Raw genomic sequence first — 24,935 nt, forward strand, 5'->3', positions numbered from 1 at the left:
GTGATGATTGACCTTCAACCACCACAACCATCTTCCTTTGTGCTAGGTATGACTCCAGCCAGTGGAGCGTTTTCCCCCTGATTCCCATTGACTTCAGTTTTACTAGGGCTCCTTGATGCCAGACTCGGTCAAATGCTGCCTTGATGTCAAGGACATTCACTCACCTCACCTCTGGAATTCAGCTCCTTTGTTCATGTTTGGAGCAAGGCTGTAATGAGGTCGGGAGCCAATTGGTCTTGGTGGAACCCAAACTGGGCATCAGTGAGCAGGTTATTGGTGAGTAAGTGCCGCTTGATAGCACAGTCGATGACACCTTCTATCACTTTGCTGATGATTGAGAGTAGACTGATGGGGCGGTAATTGGCCGTGTTGGATTTGATACCTGGGCAGTATTCCACATTGTCGGATAGATGCCAGTGTTGTAGCTGTACTGGAACAGCTTGGCTAGAGGCGCGGCTAGTTCTGGAGCACAAGTCTTCAGTACGATAGCCGGGATGTTGTCGGGGCCCATAGCTTTTGCTGTATCTAGTGCACTCTGCCGTTTCTTGACATCATGTGGAGTGAATCAAATTGGCTGAAGAATGGCTTCTGTGATGGTGGGGACCTCGGGAGTAGGCCGATATGGATCATCCACGCGACACTTCTGGTTGAAGTTGGTTGCAAACGCTTCAGCCTTGTCTTTTGCACTCACATGCTAGGCTCCACCATCATTGAGGATGGGGATATTCTTGGGGCCTCCCATTAGTTGTTTAATGGTCCACCACCATTCATAACTGGATATGGCAGGACTGCAGAGCTTTGATCTAATCGTTGATTGTGGGATCGCTTAGCCCTGTCTATAGCATGCTGCTTCCGCTTTTTAGCATGCAGCTTCCCCAGGTTGGCACCTCATTTTTAGGTACGCCTGGTGCTGCTCCTGGCATGCTCTTCTACACTCGTTGTTGAACCAGTGTTGGTCCCCTGGCTTGGTGGTAATGGTAGAGTGAGGGATATGCTGGGCCATGAGGTTACAGATTGTGGTGGAATACAATTCTGCTGCTGCTGATAGCCCACAGCGCCTCATGGATGCCCAGTTTTGAGCTGCTTGATCTGTTCTGAATCTATCCCATTTAGCACGGTGGTCGTGCCACACAACACAATGGAGGGTGTTCTCAGTGTGAAGACAGGACTTCGTCTCCACAATGACTGTGCGGTGGTCATTGCTGCCAATGCTATCATGGACAGATGCATCTGCGACAGGTGGATTGGTGAGGACGAGGTCAAGTACGGTTTTCCCTCTTGTTGGTTCACTCACATAGAAACATAGAAGATAGGAGCAGGAGTAGGCCATTCGGCCCTTCGAGCCTGCTCCGCCATTCAACGTGATCATGGCTGATCATCTAAATTCAGTACCCTGTCCCTGCCTTTTCCCCATATCCCTTGATTCCTTCAGCCTCAAGAAACATATCCAACTCTTTCTTGAATATATTTAATGAACTGGCCTCCACCGCCCTCTGTGGCAGAGAATTCCACAGGTTCACCACTCTCTCTGGGTGAAGAAATTCCTCCTCATTTCAGTCCTAAATGGCTTACCCCTTATCCTTAGACTATGACCCCTGGTTCTGGACTCCCCGGCCATCAGGAACATCCTTCCTGCATCTAGTCTGTCCAGACCTGACAGAATTTTATAGGTTTCGCTGAGATCCCCTCTCAATCTTCTAAATTCCAGTAAGTATAAGCCCAATTGACACAATCTCTCCTCATACGTCATTCCTGCCATCCCAGGTATCAGCCTGGTGAATCTTCGCTGCACTCCCTCCATGGCAAGGACGTCCTTCCTCAGGTAAGGTGACCAAAACTGCACACAATACTCAAGGTGCGGTCTCACCAAGGCCCTGTACAACTGTAGCAAGACATCCTTGTTCCTGTACTCAAACCCTCTTGCTACAAAGGCCAACATACCATTTGCCTTCTTAACCGCCTGCTGCACCTGCATGCTTACCTTCAGCGACTGGTGCACAAGGACACCCAGGTCTCTTTGCACTTCCCCTTCTCCCAATCTATTACCATTCAAATAATAATCTGCCTTCCTGTTTTTGCCACCAAAGTGGATATCCTCACATTTATCCACATTATAGTGCATTTGCCATGTTTCTGCCCAATCACCCAACCTGTCCAAATCGTACTGGAGTTTCCCGACATCCTCCTCGCAGCTTACCCTCCCGCCCAGCTTTGTGTCGTCTGCAAATTTGGAGATATTACATCCAATTCTCTCGTCCAGATCATTAATATATATTGTGAACAGCTGGGGTCCTAGGACCGATCCTTGCGGTACCCCACTAGTCACTGCCTGCCACTCGGAAAACGACCCGTTTATTCCAACTCTTTGCTTTCTGTCCGCCAACCAGTTCTCTATTCAAGTCAGTACCTTGCCCCCAATCCCATGTGCCTTAATTTTGCACGCTAATCTCTTGTGCGTCACCTTATCGAAAGCCTTCTGAAAGTCCAAATACACCACATCCACTGGTTCTCCCTTATCTATTTTACCAGTTACATCCTCAAAAAGTTCCAGTAGATTAGTCAAGCATGATTTACCTTTTGTAAATCCATGTTGACTTTGTCCGATCCTGTCACTGCTTTCCAAGTGCTCTGCTATTACATATTTTATAATAGACACTAGCATTTTCCCCACTACCGATGTCAGGCTTACCGGTCTATAATTCCCCGCTTTTTCTCTCCCACCTTTTTTGAATAGTGGGGTAACATTAGCTACCCTCCAATCCATGGGTACCGTTCCAGGGTCTATCGAGTTCTGGAAGATGATCAGTAATGCATCTACTATCTCTAGGGCCACTTCCTTAAGTACCCTGGGATGTAGACCATCAGGCCCTGGGGATTTATCGGCCTTCAGTCCCATCAATTTTCCTAACACCATTTTCCTACAAATACTGATTTCTTTCAGTTCCTCGCTTTCATCAGACCCTATGTTCCCCGGCATCTCTGGGAGGTTATTTGTGTCCTCCTTTGTGAAGACAGAACCAAAGTATGCATTTAGCTGGTCTGCCATTTCCTTGTTTCCCATTATAAATTCCCCTGATTCTGACTGTAAGGGACCTATGCTTGACTTCACTAATCTTTTTCTCTTCACATATCTATAAAAGCTTTTACAGTCAGTTTTTATGTTCCCTGCTAGCTTACTCTCATATTCTATTTTCCCTTTCTTAATTAATCCCTTTGTCCTCCTTTGTTGACTCCTAAACTGCTCCCAATCCTCAGGATTATTGCTTTTTCTAGCCAATTTATATGTCCTCTCCTTGGATCTTATGCTATCCCTAATTTCCCTTGTTAGCCACGGTTGGGTCACCTTTGTTGTTTTATTTTTACGCCAAACTGGGATGAACAAATTCTGTAGCTCATCCATTCGGTCTTTGAATGTTTGCCATTGCCTATCCACCGTCAACCCTTTGAGCGCCATTCCCCACACAATCCTACCCAACTCGCTCCTCAGACCATCGTAGTTTCCTTTATTTAAATTGCGGACCCTTGTCTCTGAGTCAACTACTTCATTCTCCATCTTAATGAAGAATTAGATCATATTATGATCGCTCCGACCCAAGGGGCCTCGTACAACAAGATTGCTAATTAACCCTTTCTCATTGCATAATACCCAGTCTAAGATGGCCTGATCTCTGGTTGGTTCCTCACCACCTGTTGTAGGCCCAGACTGGCAGTTATGTCCTTCAGGACTCGGCCAGCTCAGTCAGTAGTGGTGCTACCGAGCCACTCTTGGTGATGGACATTGAAGTCCCCCACCCAGAGTACATTCTGTGCCCTTGCTACTCTCAGTGCTTCTTCCAAGTAGTGTTCAACATGGAGGAGTACTGATTCATCAGCTGAGGGAGGGCAGTTGGTGGTAATCAGTAGGAGGTTTCCTTGCCTATGCTTTTCCTGAAGCCTTGAGACTTCATGGGGTCCGGAATCAATGAGGAATCCTGAGTCAATGAGGACTCCCAGGGCCACTCCTTCCCGACTGTATACCACTGTGCCGCCACCCCTGGTGGGTCTGTGCTGCCGGTGGGATAGGACATACCTAGGAATGGTGATGGAGGAGTTCGGGACATTGGCTGAAAGGTATGATTCTGTGAATATGAATATGTCAGGCTGTTGCTTGACTAGTCTGTGGGACAGCTCTCCCAATTTTGGCACAAGTCCCCAGATGTTGGTGAGGAGAACTTTTCAGGGTTGACTGGGCTGGGTGTGCCATTACCGTGTCCGTAGCCGAAGTTGATGCTGGGTGGTCCGTCCGGTTTCAATCTTATTATTTTGTTTCGTAGCAGTTAGTTACAACTGAGTGACTTGCTAGGCCACTTCAGAGGGCAGTTAAGAGTCAACCACAAAGACAGCAGATTTCCTTCCCTAAAAGACATCAGTGAACCAGATGGGTTTTTACGACAATCCGATAGTTTCATGGTTACCATTACTGATACTATCTTTTTATTCCAGATTTATTTAATTAACTGAATTTAAATTCCCCAGCTACCGTGGTGGGATTTGAATGCACGTCTCTGGACCATTAGTCCAAGACTATGGATTACTATCCCAGTGGCATTACCACTACGCTACCGTCTGCTTCTATTTATGAAGCTGAGAGTCGCATATGCTTTTTTAACAACCGTAACAATTTATCCAGCCACCTTCATGGTGTATGTGTATGTGAACCCCAGGTCTCCCTGTTCCTGCAGTTAATTAAATAAAGTCTCCTTTGTTTCAGGGCCTATAAAACAGGCTTTGAAGTGCGATTTTGCACTGAGTGCAGTTTGAACAGAGTGCTGTGAGTTGGGTTGGGTGAGTCAGGGAGTTAGGTGAGGAGTGGAAGCGGGAGCTCCCTTGCTTCACATTTGTTTTTCCTAACTTTTCACCCTGTAGGAGTTGGTCCTCAGAGACCGGTGTCAGGAGCAGCAGGAGAGCGGCAGCACAGTGAGTATTTGAACTCACTTTCGTGGGCTTTTTTCATCAGAGACTTAGCAATCTCGCAGACTGACGGCAGCATTCCAGAGCCACGTCATGATTCAAAAAGTGATGTGGGCAAGAGGAAGCAGCTGATTGGGTGACTACTTATACTACTCTATAGTTTGACAGTTAAGGTTAATACTTTATAAAGTTTAGAAGGTCTTAATTTTTGTGGTTTATACTTTCTAAGCTCCCAGTTGTGTAGCGGGGAGTGCTAGTAAACAAGGGCCCTTGGGTATATCATTTAAATGCAGTGTAATTAGTGGTATTGATTTGATTTGATTAAATTTAATTTGAATTAAAGGGTAAGTCATGGCAGCACAGCTCGGCCCCATGGCATGCTCCTCCTGCACTATGTGGGAAATCAGGGACACTTTCTGTGTCCCTAACGACCATGTGTGCGGGAAGTGTATCCTGCTGCAGCTACTGGCAGACCACATTGTGGCGCTGGAGCTGTGAATGGATACATACTGGAGCATTCGCGATGCTGAGGACGTCGTGGATAGCACGTTTAGGGAGTTGATCACACCGCAGGTAAAGGCTGCACAGGCAGGAAGGGAATGGGTGACCGCCAGGCAGATTAGTAAGCGCAGGCAGGTAGTGCAGGGGTCCTCTATGGCCATCCCTCTTTCAAACAGATATACCGCTTTGGATATTGTTGGGGGAGATGGCTTTTCGCGGGAAGGCAGCAGCAGCCAACTTCCTGGCACCATGGGTGGTTCTGCTGCACAGGACGGGAGGAAAAAGAGCAGGAGAGCTATAGTGATAGGGGATCCTATTGTAAGGGGAATAGATAGGCGTTTCTGCGGCTGCAAACGAGACTCCAGGATGGTACGTTGCCTCACTGGTGCAAGGGTCAAGGATGGCTCGGAGCAGCTGCAGAGCATTCTGGAGGGGGAGGGTGAACAGCCAGTTGTTGTGGTGCATATAGGTACCAACGATATAGGTAAAAAATGGGATGAGGTCCTAAAAGCTGAATATAGGGAGTTAGGAGGTAAATTAAAAAATAGGACCTCAAAGGTAGTAATCTCAAGATTGCTACCAGTGCCACATGCTAGTCAGAGCAGAAATAGAAGGATATTTCAGATGAATATGTGGCTGGAGGAATGGTGCAAGGGGGAGGGATTTAAATTCCTGGGACATTGGAACCGGTTCTGGGGGTGATGGGACCAGTACAAACTGGACGGTTTGCACCTGGGCAGGACCGGGACCGATGTCCTAGGGGGAGTGTTTCCTAGTGCTGTTAGGGAGCATTTAAACTAAAATGGCAGGTGCTTGGGAACCTGTGCAGGGAGACAGAGGAAAGGGAAGCAAGGATAGAAGCATAAGACAGGAAGGAGAAAAGCAAAAGTGGAAGGCAGATAAATCAAGGGTGTAACTCAAACAGGGCCACAGTAAATAATAATTCTAAAAGGACTAAGAGAGTGTTAAAAAAACAAGGCTGAAGACTTTGGCCTAGAAATTCAGTAAGACGCTGCCAGCTTTGCGGCCAGTTACCGCCCAAAGAGGGCTTCTGCGCCAATAGAGGAGGTTGCGCTGATATTGAGCTCGGCGGTAATGGCGGCGGTAGCCGGTAGCGCTGCGCCGGCACCGATGATGTCATCGGTGTGCGCAGTGCCCCGTTTCCGCCCCGATGCCGGACCGACGCCCATATTCAGTTGCCGCCGCCTCCTCCGTGGCGGCCGCTACTAACATCCGGAGACCAGGGCCTTACTGCAGCCTTAGTGGGGTGCATAAAGGTGGAGGTGCGGGCGGCCGCTTTTTCGGCGGCCGCATGCCCGCACCTCCTTCCCCGGCCTCCTCCACCACCCCCCCCGTGGCATTGCCGGCTGCTTTCCGCGAGCCCGGCACTTCTCCGTGGTGCCGGGCTCATTTGCCGGCACAATCCAGCGGCGATCTCCCCGTTGCAGGCACCTCCACCTTAAGAGAGGGAGGAGGCCTGCAGTACCGCAGCCTGCCGCACCGCATCGGGTGTCGCAGCGGCACCTAGAGCGCTGAAATTCAGTTTCAGCGCCCCAAGCGGGGGCGGGCACACCCTGGAATAGCGCCCGGTTCCAACTTGGGGCGCAAAAACTGAATATCTGACGGCCGCAACTGGCTCCGCGCCCAGCGCTAACTTTTGGGCGCTAGCCAGCTGGCGGGGCCATAGTGAATTTCTAGGCCTTTGTGTCTTAATGCGAGGAGCATTTGTAACAAGGTGGATGAATTAGCTTCGCAAATAGATGTAAACAGATATGATCTAATTGGGATTACGGAGACATGGCTCCAGGGTGACCAAGGCTGGGAATTCAACATCCAGGGATATTCAATATTCAGGAAGGACAGGCGAAAGGGAAAAGGAGGTGGGGTAGCATTGCTGGTTAAAGAGGAGATTAACACAATAGTAAGGAAAGATATTGGCCTAGAAATTCGGTATGGCCCCGCCAGGTCTTTTGCGCCCGAAATTTAGCGCTCGCCAGGATTCCCGTAGCGCCCGCCTAAAATTCAGTTGCGACGGGCCAAGACGGCGGCGGGCGCTATTGCAGGGTTTGGCCGCCTCGCTAGGGGCGTTAAATGTCACTTTCAGGCGTTCAGCTCCCGCTGCGGCACCCGATGCGGTGCGGCAGGCTGGGGTACTGCAGGCCTCCTCCTTCTCTTAAGGAGGAGCTGCCTGCAGCCGTCAGATCACCGGTGGATTCCCCCGGCAAATGAGCCCGGCACCACAGAGAAGTGCCGGGCTCGCGGGACACAGACATCAGTGCCGCGGGGGGGTGGTGCAGGAGTCCGGGGAGGGAGGTGCGGGCAGGCGGCCGCCGGGAAAGCGGCCGGCCGCCGCTCCACCTTTATGCGCCGGCCTTTCGGAGCTGCAAGACCCCGTTTCACAAACGCTGTTTGCGGCTGCCACGGGCGAGGCGGCCGCAACTGAATTTGGCCATCGGGCCGGAATAGCATTGCAACCGGGGCGCTGCGCACACCGATGACGTCATCGGTGCCGGCGCAGCGCTACCGGCTAACGCCGATGTTAGGGTCCATCTGAATTTCGGGCGGTAAAAAACTTTAGGCGCAAACCACTTTATAGCCAATAAGTGGGCGCAAACGCAACTGAATTTCTAGGCCATTAACTCTGATGATGTGGAATCTGTATGGGTAGAGCTGAGAAATACCAAGGGGCAGAAAACATTAGTGGGAGTTGTATACAAACATCCAAACATTTAAAGATCGCATGGATGAACTACAGAATTTGTTCATCCCTGTCTGGCATAAAAATAAAACAAAAAAGGTGGCTCAACCGTGGCTACCAAGGGAAATTAGGGATAGCATAAGATCCAATGAGAGGACATATAAATTGGCCAGAAAAAGCAGCAAACCTGAGGATTGTGAGCAGTTTAGGATTCAGCAAAGGGATTAATTAAGAGGGGGAAAATAAAGTACGAGAGTAAGCTTTTAGGGAACATAAAAACTGACTGTAAAAGCTTCTATAGATATATGAAGAGAAAAAGATTGGTGAATTCAAGTGTAGGTCCCTTGCAGTCAGTATCAGGGGAATTTATAATGGGGAACAAAGAAATGGCAGTCCAATTAAATACATACTTTGGTTCTGCCTTCACAAAGGAGGATGCAAATAACCTCCCAGAGATGTCGGGGAACATAGGGTCTAATGAGAGGGAGGAACTGAATGAAATCAGTATTTGTAGGGAAATGGTGTTCAGGAAATTGACAGGATTGAAGGCCGATAAATCCCCAGGGCCTGATAACCTACATCCTAGGGTACTTAAGGAAATGGCCCTAGAAATAGTAGATGCATTGCTGGTCATCTTCCAAAATTCTATAGACCCTGGAACAGTTCCCATGAATTAGAGGATAGCTAATATAACCCCATTATTTAAAAAAGGTGGTCGAGAGAAAACGGGGAATTATAGCCTGACATCGGTAGTGGGGAAAATGCTAGAGTCCATTATAAAAGCTGTAATACCAGAGCACTTGGAAAACAGTGACAGGATCAGACAAAGTCAACATGGATTTACAAAAGGTAAATAGTGCTTGACTAAGCTACTGGAATTTTTTGAGGATGTAACTGGTAGAATAGATAAGGGAGAACCAGTCGATGTGGTGTATTTGGACTTTCAGAAGGCTTTCGATAAGGTCCCGCATAAGAGATTAGCGTGCAAAGTTAAAGCACAGGGGATTGGGGGTAAGGTACTGACTTGGATAGAGAACTGGTTGGCAGACAGGAAGCAAAGAGTTGAAATAAACGGGTCTTTTTCCGAGTGGCAGGCAGTGACTGGCGGGGTAACGCAGTGATCGGTCTTTGGACCCCACCTATTCACAATATATATTAATGGTCTAGATGAGGGAACTAGATCTAATATCTCCAAGTTTGCAGATGACACAAAGCTGGGTGGGCGTGTGTGCTGTGAGGAGGATGCAGAGAAACTCCAATATGATTTGGACAGGTTGGGTGATTGGGCAGATGCCTGGCAGATGCAGTATAATGTGGATAAATGTGAGGTTATCCACTTTGGTGGCAAAAACAGGAAGGCAGATTATTATCTGAACGGCAAGAGATTGGGAAAAGGGGAAGTGCAACGAGATCTGGGTGTCCTTGTGCACCAGTCACTGAAGGTAAGCATGCAGGTGCAGCAGGCAGTTAAGAAGGCAAATGGTATGTTGGCCTTCATAGCGAGAGGATTCGAGTACAGGAGCAAGGATGTCTTGCTGCAGTTGCACAGGGCCTTGGTGAGACCACACCTTGAGTATTGTGTGCAGTTTTGGTCGCCTTATCTGAGGAAGGATGTTCTTGCCATGGAGGGAGTGCAGCAAAGATTCACCAGACTGACACCTGGGATGGTAGGTATGACGTATGAAGAGTGATTGGGTCGATTAGGTTTATAATTGCTAGAGTTTAGAAGAATGAGAGGGGATCTCATTGAAGCTTATAAAATTCTAACAGGACTAGACAGACTAGATGCAGGAAGGATGTTCCCAATGGCGGGAGAGTCCAGGCCAGGGGTCATAGGCTAAAGATAAGGGGTAAGCCATTTAGGACTGAGATGAGGAGGAATTTCTTCACCCAGAGAGTGGTGAACCTGTGGAATTCTCTACCACAGAAGACAGTTGAGGCCAATTCATTAAATATATTCAAGAAGGAGTTAGATATATTTCTTAAGGCTAAAGGGATCAAGGGATATGTGGAGAAAGCAGGGACAGGGTACTGAATTTGGATGATCAGCCATGATCTCATTAAATGGCGGAGCAGACTCGAGGGGCCGAATGGCCTACTCCTACTCCTATCTTCTATGTTTCTATGACCACAAACCCAATTCCCTTTCAACATTGGTCTCACCTTACCTTACCTCTGTTACTGACCACAGCGTCCTCTTGGCCACAATGCTGAAGTAAAAGCCACCACAGAGCTAACTTTCCAATCCAACTTTATACATCTATCCATCCAATATGACATCAAGAAATCAACTCATCACCCTTATGCATTCGCTTAGTGCCTTTGCCTGCTCCAATGGCTGCAGCATGATTGGTGGAGGGCTGCTGACTTTCAGTGGGGGACAATGCAAATGGCCTTGCTGGTTGACCTTGAGGAGTTGGTGGCTGGGAGTGTGAAATTGAGTGATGCCCTTTATTCTTCTTCACTCTCTGCTCCCTCTTCTTGGTCAGCCACTAGCTGCGCAGTCTGCATTTTTTGGGTGTGTGAAATGAGAAAGGCACAAGGGTGAAGATGTGGTGAGGGAAGGACGGGAAAGCAAGAGGTGCATGCGAGAAGGAGGATAATGTATGACAATACCAGCATTTTGCATCCTTTCAGCCCCGCCACTGGCCAAGGGCTCAGCCATGCCCCTGTCAAGAATGGCCAGCGCCATCTCCTCCAAGGGGGTGAGGTGAAGTTAGGAATGGGAGGTGTGCCTCGTGTTTGGTACAGATTGTTGGTAGGTGAGTGATGGGGGTGGGGTGGAGTCATGCATTGAGAAGTATGTGAGGCTTGTGGTGCAGTTGGTAGGAGATGGCTTTTGAAGATGCATTCACTGACCTTCATCAGTGGTCTAAGGTCATGAAGCTACTTTGGACACTGGAGCCAGGTAGCAGTGACGGCCTCGGTGATCTGGTCCCACATCCTTCTTTCTGGAGAGCCTCCTGTGGCCCCTGTGGGTAGAGGGCCTGTCTTGCAGTGTTGACCCCCTGCACAAAGCTGGAGTGCTGCATGCAAGACCCTGGGTGACCCTTCCCTGGCTTGCTGAGCCATTTGTGTTAATGAATAGCACTTTTCCCATTTTTTAGTTTCGGAACACAATTCAGCATGAAAAGCTGTAGACTGCCACTTGGGAATTTTCAGAAGGCAGTTGCGCTGTAAGAACTAAAAACTGCCTATTTTTAATTAATTTTGGTTTTTCTCATTTTAGAAGGCAGTACCCCGTTAAGGGACCGCACTGCTTTCTAAAATAACAGCCTTGCTTTAAGAGAAAGCTGTCCTTGCTGCAATGACGCTACGGCCACGCTACTTTGGGGCATCCTGCTGGGACTAATGCCATGAAAACGGCCTTGCACGTTGTGGTGATTATTCTTTATGTTTAGTAAGAAGTATTGTGATTGGTTGTTTGTTTCCTGCCTTGGGATATATGCTGTAATCTCATTGGTAGTTGATGTCATGTATTTAAAAAAAAAATACATGACATCAACTACCAATGAGATTACAGCATATATCCCAAGGCAGGAAACAAACAACCAATCACAATACTTCTTACTAAACATAAAGAATAATCACCAACCACGTTAAGTTTAGTGCTGGGCTAATGTTAATTAGCAGCCAACACCAATTTACCGGTCCTGCCAACGCCATCAATTTCGGCAGCCGTTAACTCCAGCCCACGGTGGCACCGGCAGGTTTTTAGTGATCTCCAATTTCTAGGCCAAAGTCCCTCTGTTGTATTGTGGAGCTGAAGGGTGTCCTGGTTCTCCTCCTCTTTCCCCCTTGGTTGTGTTCCACACTCTGGGCCTTGGGCCTTCCCCGGGGATTCTCAGGATGAACAGGTGGGATGTGTTTGGAGACAGGGTGTCCCGGCTCTCGACATTTAAAGGGTCAAGGAGACGACCAGCTGGGCCGAATGGCCCTGCTTTATGACATCACTGCAGTGCCTAGCAACCAACCTCCCTCAGCCCTGCTCATTAAAGGCTGGGTTTAGCTCAGTACGGTTACTGGAAGGGAAACAGGAGCAGGATTCGCCCCATGTGGAGCCCAGGATTAATGGGGAGAGGTACAGGATCAATTTATACCTTATTGAGTGAGAAATGTCATTGTCCCGGACACTCCCTGTCCCTCGGTATGTGTCGGGGAGCGGCTGATGGGTTTACTCTGTGTCTAACCCGTGCTGTACCCAACTGGAGAGTGTTTAATGCTGGCACTAGGGGCTCAGCTCCACGAGCACAATATTTAACCCAAAGATGATCTGATAAACCCATCAGCTTCTTCCCTGGACACAGGTCCTGAAGGACAGGGAGTCTCTCTGATATTTTGGTCGGTGTCGTTGATCAAGTTTAAACACCTCGCTCACATCTCCTCTCATCCTGCTTTATTCTAATGAGAAGTGCCCCAGTTTCTCTCGTCTCTCCTCCTGGGAAAGAGAAGTTCGCCTCAGTTAGAAACTCAAACAGGCGCTTCACTGCAGACAGGTCATCATGAGGAAACATTTCTTTACCCAGTGAGTTATTATGATCTGAAATGCACTGCCTGAAAGGGTGGAGGAAGCAGATTCAAGAGTAACTTTCAAAAGGGAATTGGATAAATATTTGAAGGGAAAACATTTACTGGGATATGGGGAAAGAGCAATGGAGTGGGACTAATGGGATAGCTCTCCCAAAGAGCTAACATAAGCATGATGGGCCAAATGGCCACCTTTTGTGCTGTATCATTCTCTGATTCTCTGATAACTAAAGCCTCTCATCCGTGGTATAACCTCCATTAATTTATTCTGCAGCCTCTCTGTGGCCCCAACATCCTTCCGAGTGTAAGATGCCCAACACTTATTCTAACTGCAGCCGAACCGATGGTTTTGTTTTCTACGCCCCATTTATAAAAAACCTCGGGTAACATTTTTAAATTACTTTATAAACTTGTCCTCCAACTTTTAAAGATTTGTGTATCTGATCTCCCTGTAGATTTCAGAGATATTAACATAACATGTCTGAAATACATTGACATCAAGGCCTAGAAATTCAGCTGTTTGCGCCAGCCGTTAGCGCCAGATTTCCGGCGCTATCCACTTAGCGCCCGGGCACCGCCGGATCTGCGCCTACGCCGAAATTCAGCTGGGCTTTAGCGCCGGCGCAAAGTGTTAGCGCCCGCTCAGCTGCGCGCGCATCTTATGACGTCATTCCGTCGTGCAACGCCGTTTGTGCGCCCCAAACCGGAAATTCAGTGGCGCCCGGCCGATGTGGGCGTGGCGCTGCTAAGAACTGTGAAATGGAACTCAACAGAGGCCCTGTGGGATTCGGGGAGCGCTAATTAAAGGGCACATCCACTCACCCATAAAAGCCAGCCATTTCGCTGCAATGACTTGACTGGTTTGGATTTCTGCACAGAGAGCAAGGCACAGAGATTACTGATTTCGGACACCATAGGAGAGGTATTTTTGGCTTCTAGCCAGTGCTTTGACATTTGCATCCTTGTGATTTTGCTGTTTGGAACTTTGTAATGGGGGCTGCATGGGGGGCCAACCCTCAGTTGCTACATTTTGTGCGAAGGGCTCGCAGACGCTTTGAGAGAGGGCCAGGCATGCCTAGACGCAGAGGGGCCATTAGGCGTCGCCAACGTAGGCCTTACCCAGTCAGGCAATACCGGGAGCAGGTCTCATATCTCACCATGACTGCGGCGCATTGTGTTAAGAGGCTGCGCTTCAGAAGGGAGGTGGTTGGAGAGACCTGCCAGCTGCTTCATGCAGATTTGCAGCCACAGCTCATGTCCAGGGCGTCTCTCTCGGTGGAAGTGAAGGTCACGGTGGCTCTCAGCTTTTATGCAAGCGGCTCCTTCCAAGCCGCTGCTGGGGACATTGCGAACATCTCCCAGTTCGCCGCGCATCGCTGCATCCGACAGGTCACCGAAGCACTTTTCGCGAGGAGGCACCAATTCATCTCCTTCCCCATGACCCAACACAAGCAGGAGCAGCGTGCAGTCGGATTTGCCAGGATCGCGGGCTTCCCCATGGTGCAGGGCGCCATTGACTGCACGCATGTGGCTATGCGGGCACCTATCCACAATGCCGAGCAATACCGCAACCGGAAGGGCTACCATTCCCTAAATGTGCAGCTGGTGTGTGACCACAGGCAGCGCATCCTAGCTGTCAATGCCCGCTTCCCAGGAAGCAGCCACGATGCCTTTATCCTGCGCCAGACTACTGTGGCTGACATGTTCCAGGCACAGCCTCCACCAAGGGGATGGCTTATCGGGGACAAGGGCTACCCTTTGTGCAGATGGCTCATGACCCCGCTCCGCGCGCCCAGGACCCCAGCGGAGCTGGCATACAACGAAAGCCATCAAGCCACAAGGAACCTAATAGAGCAAACGATAGGCGTCCTCAAGCAACGGTTCCGTTGCCTGGATCGTTCGGGCGGGTCTCTTCAGTATTCGCCGGATAGAGTCTCCCAGTTCGTCGTGGTGTGCTGCATGCTCCACAACCTGGCTATCCGCAGGACTCAGGCACTGCCACCTGACATTGCCCCACCACCTCAGGAGGACGAGCAGGAGGACCCTGAGGAGGAGGAGCACCAGGCCAGGAGGGAGCGACAAGGTCCAAGGGCCGTCCGCCGGGGGCTTATTGCTCGACACTTCTAGGCCCCCTGTCAGGGAATGGCCTGGGCCACTGAACGCAGCCGCTCCGCAAGCCCTCAGCCGGTTAACCCAACAACCACTTGAAACATGACACCTGCACATGGTGAATAAATAAACATCTTTATTTCAAAAACTCAGGGCCCTTCCCACATGGAAGAGCAAAACAGAGAAGACCCCCAAAAAACAGTCACAAACTTCTGTCACTCCCAAAACCTGGGGAGGACTAACAAAACATCACCATCCAAATGGCCTTCGTCACTGGCCTAACAAAAACAAGCCCCCCCCACAACACAAACACCCCCATAAAACCAAACCACATAATGCCCCCCAGAACAGAAGCCCCCGCATCACCCAAACCCTCGCTCAACACACTCTATTCGGTGTGGCGAGAGGGCGAGTCTGTCGACAGCCGTCTTTTGCCCCGGCCCGTCCTGCTGCTGCGCCTCAAGCTGGGCCGTGAGGCTGTGGCGAGGCTGGGGGAAGGATCTTCAGGGCGACAAGGCGTCTCGGCAGATGCCCTTGGGGGTCGGCCTACACGAGGGCGGGCCCGGGAGGGGCCGGCTGGTGGCTGCTGCAGCTGTGGGTGGCCCTCTTCACTGGCTGCAGCAGCTCCTTGCACCCTGGCTGGGGGAGTGGCAGGCTCACCTGCACCAATGGGGACAAGGTGGGTGATGCCAGGCGCGCGCTGGTCGCCAGACACACGTGCACTCGGGCGGCCTGGCCGGGGAGCAAGCGCGCCAAACTGTTGGTCGCCAGACCGGTGTGCGGCAGCAGGGCGGCGGCTGGCCTGGCGACGCCTCCGCGCCAGTGCGAGGGTGGCAGAAGTCAGTGCCCCAACTGCGCCGGCATGTGCCCGCATCTGCAGTGCCATTGTCTGCACAGCACCTCTCAGCTGGCGACTGGCGTGCTGCGCTGCCTCGAGTTGTTGCACCCCCCTCTCATGCGCTGCCACAAGGAGCTCCACCCCCCTGGCGTGCGCTGCTGCGAATTGCTCTAGGCCCCTGGCCTGGGATTGGCCGAAAGCCACCACACTTTGTGCGAGGCTTTCGATGGCGTGAGGCATCTGTGCCACCACCTCCATGATTTCGACGTGCCGCCGCTCCGACGCCGCCGACATCTCGTCCAGGAGGCGCACCTCCTGGGCGACGTCCGAGTCCGGACTGGAGGGCGCCTCCACCCTCTGGCCAGAAGGCTGGCGTGCCGCCGGAGCCTTGCCGCGTGCGGCCACGCCACTGGGACCAGGTTCTGCCCTCCCCTCCACCGCCTCCCCCCTCTGGGCAGAAGGCTGGTGTGCCGCCGGAGCCTTGCCGCGTGCGTCCATGCCACTGGGACCAGGTTCGGGGCTCCCCTCCCCCGCCTCCCCCTGGCTCTCCGGCACGCCAGACGTCTCCCCTTCATTGCCATCTCCTGGAGCGGAGGAGGGTTCCCCCGAGGTGGCGCCTTCCTGCTGCTCCTCGACGTCCTCCTCCTCCGAGGGCCTGGCTGTCTGGGCTTCAGGGAGCACCTCCTCCTCACCAGCTGAAAGCAGAAAGGCACAAGTGTAGCTTTAGAGTGAGGACAGGCCGACAGCGAGGGAGGCCGCACTGGTGCATTATGCGCATTTTTCGGCCAGTGGGGAAGGATGTAGATCTGATGCGCGAGGGCAAGGAGAGAGGTGCACCCGGTCCTGTCCTTACCAGTGGGTTCCAGTATAGGGTCGGCGTCGCCGAGCGCCACAGGCCCAATCACCGGGTGACGCAGCAGTCGGGCCACTCTCTCTTCCAGAACCGTTAGCTCCTGGTAATCGCGAGGGCCTCCACCAGTGACACGCAGGCTCCTGGCGTTCCTCGCCAGCTTGGCCTGCAAGAGAAAGGAGGGCGTCTAAGTACAGTGTGGTGCCCCGTTGTTGTGTGTGAGGCCTCCCATGGTGGAATAGCTTGCACAGTGTGGTGCCCTGTTGCTGTGTGTGAGGCCTTCCATGGTGGAATAGCTTGCACAGTGTGGTGCCCTGTTGCTGTGTGTGAGGCCTCCCATGGTGGAATAGCTTGCACAGTGTGGTGCCCTGTTGCTGTGTGTGAGGCATCCCATGGTGGAATAGCTTGCACAGTGTGGTGCCCTGTTGCTGTGTGTGAGGCCTCCCATGGTGGAATAGCTTGCACAGTGTGGTGCCCTGTTGCTGTGTGTGAGGCCTCCCATGGTGGAATAGCTTGCACAGTGTGATAAGTGCAGAAAGAGCTATTGATTAACATGCAAGTGCCATTGCAGCGGCAGCAGGGCTGGGCATTAGACCTTGGATGTCCCTTTGGCCCGAATGGGAGGTGCACATGCAAGGATGAGGGGGACACTGGAAAGGGTACTCACCTTGACCAGCCGACATAGGTCATTGTATTTCTTGCGGCACTGGTCCGCACTCCTGGGAACATCGGAGTTGGAGGAGACCCTCCGGGCAATTTTGGTCCACGCCTCCCTGAACTGGCTCCTGGGAGTCTTCCTGCCACTAGCCGGGCACACGACCCGTCTTCTCTTGCGTACCCCATGAAGGAGCACACCCAGCGCATGCTCAGAGAACCGCTGGGCTCTTTCACGGGCCCTCTCCATGACCTCCAGGCGTTGATTTGGTACACAACCAGTCCTGAGGCCTAGTTGCAGGGCTACAGCATGCAGGGCGTGGCTGCAGTCAAAGTTGACCCTTCCCCCTTTAAGAGCTGGCCGGCGTCAGGGTGTCTGCTGACACTCACCACATGATCGCACCTGCGCTGCGCCCGGAATCGGCGTTATCAGGCTGCATCGCCGGATTAGCGCCTGAACACAGGGTTCCAACGCCTTTTGCAGCGCTCGGCCAAAACGTTGGCCAAATCTACTGAATTTCGGCGAGCTCGCCTGCACTTTCCGGCGGCCGCTAAATTTGCCGAGCGCCCGACTTTAGCGCCGCAATAGCGTCCGAACTGAATTTCTAGGCCATTATATCAGACATTTGGGCCTAGAAATTCAGTTCGGACGCTATTGCGGCGCTAAAGTCGGGCGCTCGGCAAATTTAGCGGCCGCCGGAAAGTGCAGGCGAGCTCGCCGAAATTCAGTAGATTTGGCCAACTTTTTGGCCGAGCGCTGCAAAAGGCGTTGGAACCCTGTGTTCAGGCGCTAATCCGGCGATGCAGCCTGATAACGCCGATTCCGGGCGCAGCGCAGGTGCGATCATGTGGTGAGTGTCAGCAGACACCCTGACGCCGGCCAGCTCTTAAAGGGGGAAGGGTCAACTTTGACTGCAGCCACGCCCTGCATGCTGTAGCCCTGCAACTAGGCCTCAGGACTGGTTGTGTACCAAATCAACGCCTGGAGGTCATGGAGAGGGCCCATGAAAGAGCCCAGCGGTTCTCTGAGCATGCGCTGGGTGTGCTCCTTCATGGGGTACGCAAGAGGAGACGGGTCGTGTGCCCGGCTAGTGGCAGGAAGGCTCCCAGGAGCCAGTTCAGGGAGGCGTGGACCAAAATTGCCCGGAGGGTCTCCTCCAACTCCGATGTTCCCAGGAGTGCGGACCAGTGCCGCAAGAAATACAATGACCTATGTCGGCTGGTCAAGGTGAGTACCCTTTCCAGTGTCCCCCTCATCCTTGCATGTGCACCTCCCATTCGGGCCAAAGGGACATCCAAGGTCTAATGCCCAGCCCTGCTGCCGCTGCAATGGCACTTGCATGTTAATCAATAGCTCTTTCTGCACTTATCACACTGTGCAAGCTATTCCACCATGGGAGGCCTCACACACAGCAACAGGGCACCACACTGTGCAAGCTATTCCACCATGGGAGGCCTCACACACAGCAACAGGGCACCACACTGTGCAAGCTATTCCACCATGGGAGGCCTCACACACAACAACGGGGCACCACACTGTACTTAGACGCCCTCCTTTCTCTTGCAGGCCAAGCTGGCGAGGAACGCCAGGAGCCTGCGTGTCACTGGTGGAGGCCCTCGCGATTACCAGGAGCTAACGGTTCTGGAAGAGAGGGTGGCCCGACTGCTGCGTCACCCGGTGATTGGGCCTGTGGCGCTCGGCGACGCCGACCCTATACTGGAACCCACTGGTAAGGACAGGACCGGGTGCACCTCTCTCCTTGCCCTCGCGCATCAGATCTACATCCTTCCCCACTGGCCGAAAAATGCGCATAATGCACCAGTGCGGCCTCCCTCGCTGTCGGCCTGTCCTCACTCTAAAGCTACACTTGTGCCTTTCTGCTTTCAGCTGGTGAGGAGGAGGTGCTCCCTGAAGCCCAGACAGCCAGGCCCTCGGAGGAGGAGGACGTCGAGGAGCAGCAGGAAGGCGCCACCTCGGGGGAACCCTCCTCCGCTCCAGGAGATGGCAATGAAGGGGAGACGTCTGGCGTGCCGGAGAGCCAGGGGGAGGCGGGGGAGGGGAGCCCCGAACCTGGTCCCAGTGGCATGGACGCACGCGGCAAGGCTCCGGCGGCACACCAGCCTTCTGCCCAGAGGGGGGAGGCGGTGGAGGGGAGGGCAGAACCTGGTCCCAGTGGCGTGGCCGCACGCGGCAAGGCTCCGGCGGCACGCCAGCCTTCTGGCCAGAGGGTGGAGGCGCCCTCCAGTCCGGACTCGGACGTCGCCCAGGAGGTGCGCCTCCTGGACGAGATGTCGGCGGCGTCGGAGCGGCGGCACGTCGAAATCATGGAGGTGGTGGCACAGATGCCTCACGCCATCGAAAGCCTCGCACAAAGTGTGGTGGCTTTCGGCCAATCCCAGGCCAGGGGCCTAGAGCAATTCGCAGCAGCGCACGCCAGGGGGGTGGAGCTCCTTGTGGCAGCGCATGAGAGGGGGGTGCAACAACTCGAGGCAGCGCAGCACGCCAGTCGCCAGCTGAGAGGTGCTGTGCAGACAATGGCACTGCAGATGCGGGCACATGCCGGCGCAGTTGGGGCACTGACTTCTGCCACCCTCGCACTGGCGCGGAGGCGTCGCCAGGCCAGCCGCCGCCCTGCTGCCGCACACCGGTCTGGCGACCAACAGTTTGGCGCGCTTGCTCCCCGGCCAGGCCGCCCGAGTGCACGTGTGTCTGGCGACCAGCGCGCGCCTGGCATCACCCACCTTGTCCCCATTGGTGCAGGCGAGCCTGCCACTCCCCCAGCCAGGGTGCAAGGAGCTGCTGCAGCCAGTGAAGAGGGCCACCCACAGCTGCAGCAGCCACCAGCCGGCCCCTCCCGGGCCCGCCCTCGTGTAGGCCGACCCCCAAGGGCATCTGGCGAGATGCCTTGTCGCCCTGAAGATCCTTCCCCCAGCCTCGCCACAGCCTCACGGCCCAGCTTGAGGCGCAGCAGCAGGACGGGCCGGGGCAAAAGACGGCTGTCGACAGACTCGCCCTCTCGCCACACCGAATAGAGTGTGTTGAGCGAGGGTTTGGGTGATGCGGGGGCTTCTGTTCTGGGGGGCATTATGTGGTTTGGTTTTATGGGGGTGTTTGTGTTGTGGGGGGGGCTTGTTTTTGTTAGGCCAGTGACGAAGGCCATTTGGATGGTGATGTTTTGTTAGTCCTCCCCAGGTTTTGGGAGTGACAGAAGTTTGTGACTGTTTTTTGGGGGTCTTCTCTGTTTTGCTCTTCCATGTGGGAAGGGCCCTGAGTTTTTGAAATAAAGATGTTTATTTATTCACCATGTGCAGGTGTCATGTTTCAAGTGGTTGTTGGGTTAACCGGCTGAGGGCTTGCGGAGCGGCTGCGTTCAGTGGCCCAGGCCATTCCCTGACAGGGGGCCTAGAAGTGTCGAGCAATAAGCCCCCGGCGGACGGCCCTTGGACCTTGTCGCTCCCTCCTGGCCTGGTGCTCCTCCTCCTCAGGGTCCTCCTGCTCGTCCTCCTGAGGTGGTGGGGCAATGTCAGGTGGCAGTGCCTGAGTCCTGCGGATAGCCAGGTTGTGGAGCATGCAGCACACCACGACGAACTGGGAGACTCTATCCGGCGAATACTGAAGAGACCCGCCCGAACGATCCAGGCAACGGAACCGTTGCTTGAGGACGCCTATCGTTTGCTCTATTAGGTTCCTTGTGGCTTGATGGCTTTCGTTGTATGCCAGCTCTGCTGGGGTCCTGGGCGCGCGGAGCGGGGTCATGAGCCATCTGCACAAAGGGTAGCCCTTGTCCCCGATAAGCCATCCCCTTGGTGGAGGCTGTGCCTGGAACATGTCAGCCACAGTAGTCTGGCGCAGGATAAAGGCATCGTGGCTGCTTCCTGGGAAGCGGGCATTGACAGCTAGGATGCGCTGCCTGTGGTCACACACCAGCTGCACATTTAGGGAATGGTAGCCCTTCCGGTTGCGGTATTGCTCGGCATTGTGGATAGGTGCCCGCATAGCCACATGCGTGCAGTCAATGGCGCCCTGCACCATGGGGAAGCCCGCGATCCTGGCAAATCCGACTGCACGCTGCTCCTGCTTGTGTTGGGTCATGGGGAAGGAGATGAATTGGTGCCTCCTCGCGAAAAGTGCTTCGGTGACCTGTCGGATGCAGCGATGCGCGGCGAACTGGGAGATGTTCGCAATGTCCCCAGCAGCGGCTTGGAAGGAGCCGCTTGCATAAAAGCTGAGAGCCACCGTGACGTTCACTTCCACCGAGAGAGACGCCCTGGACATGAGCTGTGGCTGCAAATCTGCATGAAGCAGCTGGCAGGTCTCTCCAACCACCTCCCTTCTGAAGCGCAGCCTCTTAACACAATGCGCCGCAGTCATGGTGAGATATGAGACCTGCTCCCGGTATTGCCTGACTGGGTAAGGCCTACGTTGGCGACGCCTAATGGCCCCTCTGCGTCTAGGCATGCCTGGCCCTCTCTCAAAGCGTCTGCGAGCCCTTCGCACAAAATGTAGCAACTGAGGGTTGGCCCCCCATGCAGCCCCCATTACAAAGTTCCAAACAGCAAAATCACAAGGATGCAAATGTCAAAGCACTGGCTAGAAGCCAAAAATACCTCTCCTATGGTGTCCGAAATCAGTAATCTCTGTGCCTTGCTCTCTGTGCAGAAATCCAAACCAGTCAAGTCATTGCAGCGAAATGGCTGGCTTTTATGGGTGAGTGGATGTGCCCTTTAATTAGCGCTCCCCGAATCCCACAGGGCCTCTGTTGAGTTCCATTTCACAGTTCTTAGCAGCGCCACGCCCACATCGGCCGGGCGCCACTGAATTTCCGGTTTGGGGCGCACAAACGGCGTTGCACGACGGAATGACGTCATAAGATGCGCGCGCAGCTGAGCGGGCGCTAACACTTTGCGCCGGCGCTAAAGCCCAGCTGAATTTCGGCGTAGGCGCAGATCCGGCGGTGCCCGGGCGCTAAGTGGATAGCGCCGGAAATCTGGCGCTAACGGCTGGCGCAAACAGCTGAATTTCTAGGCCAATGTGTATTATGGGAAAGAGAAGTTTAGTCTGAGTTAGAAACTCAAACAGGCTTTTCACTGCAGACAGGTCGCCATGGCAACACTGATAAGACATTCTATTCACTGAATTGACTGGTTGGAATCTGTAATCAGATCAGGGGAAAGAACAGGGTGTGTCTGTTATTAACCACAATATAAGCTTGGAATCATAGAATGGTTACAGCACAGAAGGAGGCCATTCAGCCTGTTGAGCCCGTGCCAGCTCTCTGCAAGAGCACTTCAGCTAGTCTCACTCCCCCGCCCTTTCCCCGTAGCCCTGCAAATATTTTTATTCCAGGTACATATCCAATTTCCTTTTGAAAGCCATGATTGAATCTGCCTCTACCACCCTTTCAGGCAGTACATTCCAGATCCTAACCACTCACTGTGTAAAAAAGTTTTTCCTCATGTCGCCTTTGGTTCTTTTGCCAATCACCTTAAATCTGTGTCCTCTGGTTCTCAACCCTTCCACCAATGGGAACAGTTGCTCTATATACGCTGTCTAGACTCCTCATGATTTTGAACACCTCTATCAAACCTCCCCTCAACCTTCTATCCACTAATTGAAGGCTCTCATCCCTGGAACCATTCTTGTAAATCCTTTCTGCACCCTCTCTAAGGCCTTCACATCCTTCCTAAAGTGCGGTGCCCAGAATTGGACACAATACTCCAGTGGAGGCCGAGCCAGTGTACACCGATTCGCCTCTGACCACTCCCAGAGACTCTACTTTACATCCCCCCGATATGCCCCATTCTTGTGCCCCGTGACATCATCATTAGAAATCTAAATGCATCCACAGCCCCCCCACCTGCTGGTCGGGTTACCAAGAGCTCCTGTCTATCTTCCTCCCAGTTAATCAGATTGAGACTGCTGACTTCCTTCTGCACATGCCAGGGCACCATCCCAAACCTGATGTCTTCAATGTCTGATTCAACACTGTCAATCAAGTCCTGAGCCAGCATGTCACATGCTCGCCCCTTGGACTGTAAATCACTCGCCTTTATTACGGCTTTCCCTAGGACCTCTATGCCTCTCTGTAACCCGGTTCCCTGCACTTCTACTGCCGTAAGCGCAAACATATTCCCTGAGCTGTGAACCGCAGGCCCTTGGCACTTTCCTGCGCCACCCAGGAGGCATAGCTTGAAGGGATAATTACAGTCCTAGCCCTTTTGGGCTATTCCAGATCAAGCGTATTCCCCAGATGTTCACCCGCAACTTAAGTTAGAGATAGCCGAATTCCATAAGATGCTTAAATGGGTCTAAAGGTTCAGGCTATCTCTCCCTAAAGGAAAGGACCACCTAAAGATGTTACCGTCCTCCGGATAGTACTTTTAATAAGTTGAACTAGACTGTAACCTTCCAGATATTATGAGGGTCCGGAATACCCCCCAGAATTCTGCAACTCCTTACAAAAGAATGTACAGAATTTGTGGGTTCTATACAGAATTACTCTGAGACAATTCTAGAAATATAGGCCTAGAAATTCAGTATAGCCACGTTTGGGGCGTTACAGCCGGGCGTTCGCTAAATTTAGCGCCCGGCGCAACTTAGCGCCACCTTCGCCGATATTCAGTTGCATCGCCCCAAGAGGTTGCTGCTGCGCTAAAGCAGGCGATGCACGACTATCATAAGGCGCTAAGCCGGCGTGCCGAGGCGCTACCACCAAGGGCGGGCGCAGCGCAGGTGCGGCGAGTTGCTGATTGAAGGCAGACACGCTGGCGCCGGTCAGCTCTTAAAGGGGGAGGGTGGACTTGTTTGGCTGCCACGCCCTGCACACTGCAGTCCTGAATCAAGCCCTGAACATAGCTGCTTCAACATTTCAACGCCCACGACTATGGAGAAGGCTAGGGAGCGAGCGCAGCACTTCAGCGAGGGTGCCCTGAGGCTACTGGTTGGCGCAGTGGAGCGCAGGCGACTTGTCCTCTTCCCTGATAGTGGCAGGAGGCCGCTGCCCAGCGAGTATAGAAAAGCCTGGAGGGAGGTGGCAAACAGGGTGACCTCCAACAGCATGGTTGCCAGGACTCCTGTGCAATCCAGAAAAAGTTCAACGACCTCACTCTGGTTGTCAGGGTGAGTACCCTTTCCAGTATCCTCCTCATCCCTGCATGTGCACCTCACTTTATGGCCAAAGGGACCTGAAAGCCCCAATGCCCAGCCCTCATCCAACAGCTATGGGACTCTCATGAAAATCACTTGCACATTCAGCACTTTACACACTGTCAGGGCTATTCCACCATGGGAGGCAGTGCAAGCAAGATGAGGGCTTGACACTGTCAGGGCTATTCCACCATGGGAGTCAGTGCAGGCAAGATCAGGGCTTGAAACTGTCAGGGCTATTCCACCATGGGAGGCAGTGCAGGCAAGATCAGGGCTTGACACTGTCAGGGCTATTCCACCATGGGAGGCAGTGCAGGCAAGATCAGGGCTTGACACTGTCAGGGCTATTACACCATGGGAGTCAGTGCAGGCAAGATCAGGGCTTGACACTGTCAGGGCTATGCCATCATGGGAGGCAGTGCAGGCAAGATGAGGGCTTGACACTGTCAGGGCTATTACACCATGGGAGTCAGTGCAGGCAAGATCAGGGCTTGACACTGTCAGGGCTATTCCATCATGGGAGGCAGTGCAGGCAAGATGAGGGCTTGACACTGTCAGGGCTATTCCACCATGGGAGTCAGTGCAGGCAAGATGAGGGCTTGACACTGTCAGGGCTATTCCACCATGGGAGGCAGTGCAGGCAAGATCAGGGCTTGACACT

At 52.9% G+C, this 24,935-nt stretch overlaps 1 protein-coding gene across 1 annotated transcript; it reads left to right on the top strand.

Annotated features, from left to right (window-relative positions):
- The first annotated feature begins 18,628 nt into the window (after positions 1–18,628).
- LOC147115875 (uncharacterized) lies at positions 18,629–20,434 on the top strand. Its single transcript, XM_085989460.1, has 2 exons — positions 18,629–18,857; positions 19,016–20,434. The coding sequence occupies exon 2, from the start codon at positions 19,213–19,215 to the stop codon at positions 20,158–20,160; it is 948 nt and encodes a 315-aa protein (XP_085845586.1). The 5' UTR covers positions 18,629–18,857; positions 19,016–19,212; the 3' UTR covers positions 20,161–20,434.
- The last annotated feature ends 4,501 nt before the right edge of the window (positions 20,435–24,935 follow it).

The sequence above is a fragment of the Somniosus microcephalus genome, chromosome 6 (genome assembly GCF_052327205.1).
Source record: "Somniosus microcephalus isolate GS21.2 chromosome 6, FLI_Smic_1.0, whole genome shotgun sequence".
Taxonomy (NCBI): domain Eukaryota; kingdom Metazoa; phylum Chordata; class Chondrichthyes; order Squaliformes; family Somniosidae; genus Somniosus; species Somniosus microcephalus.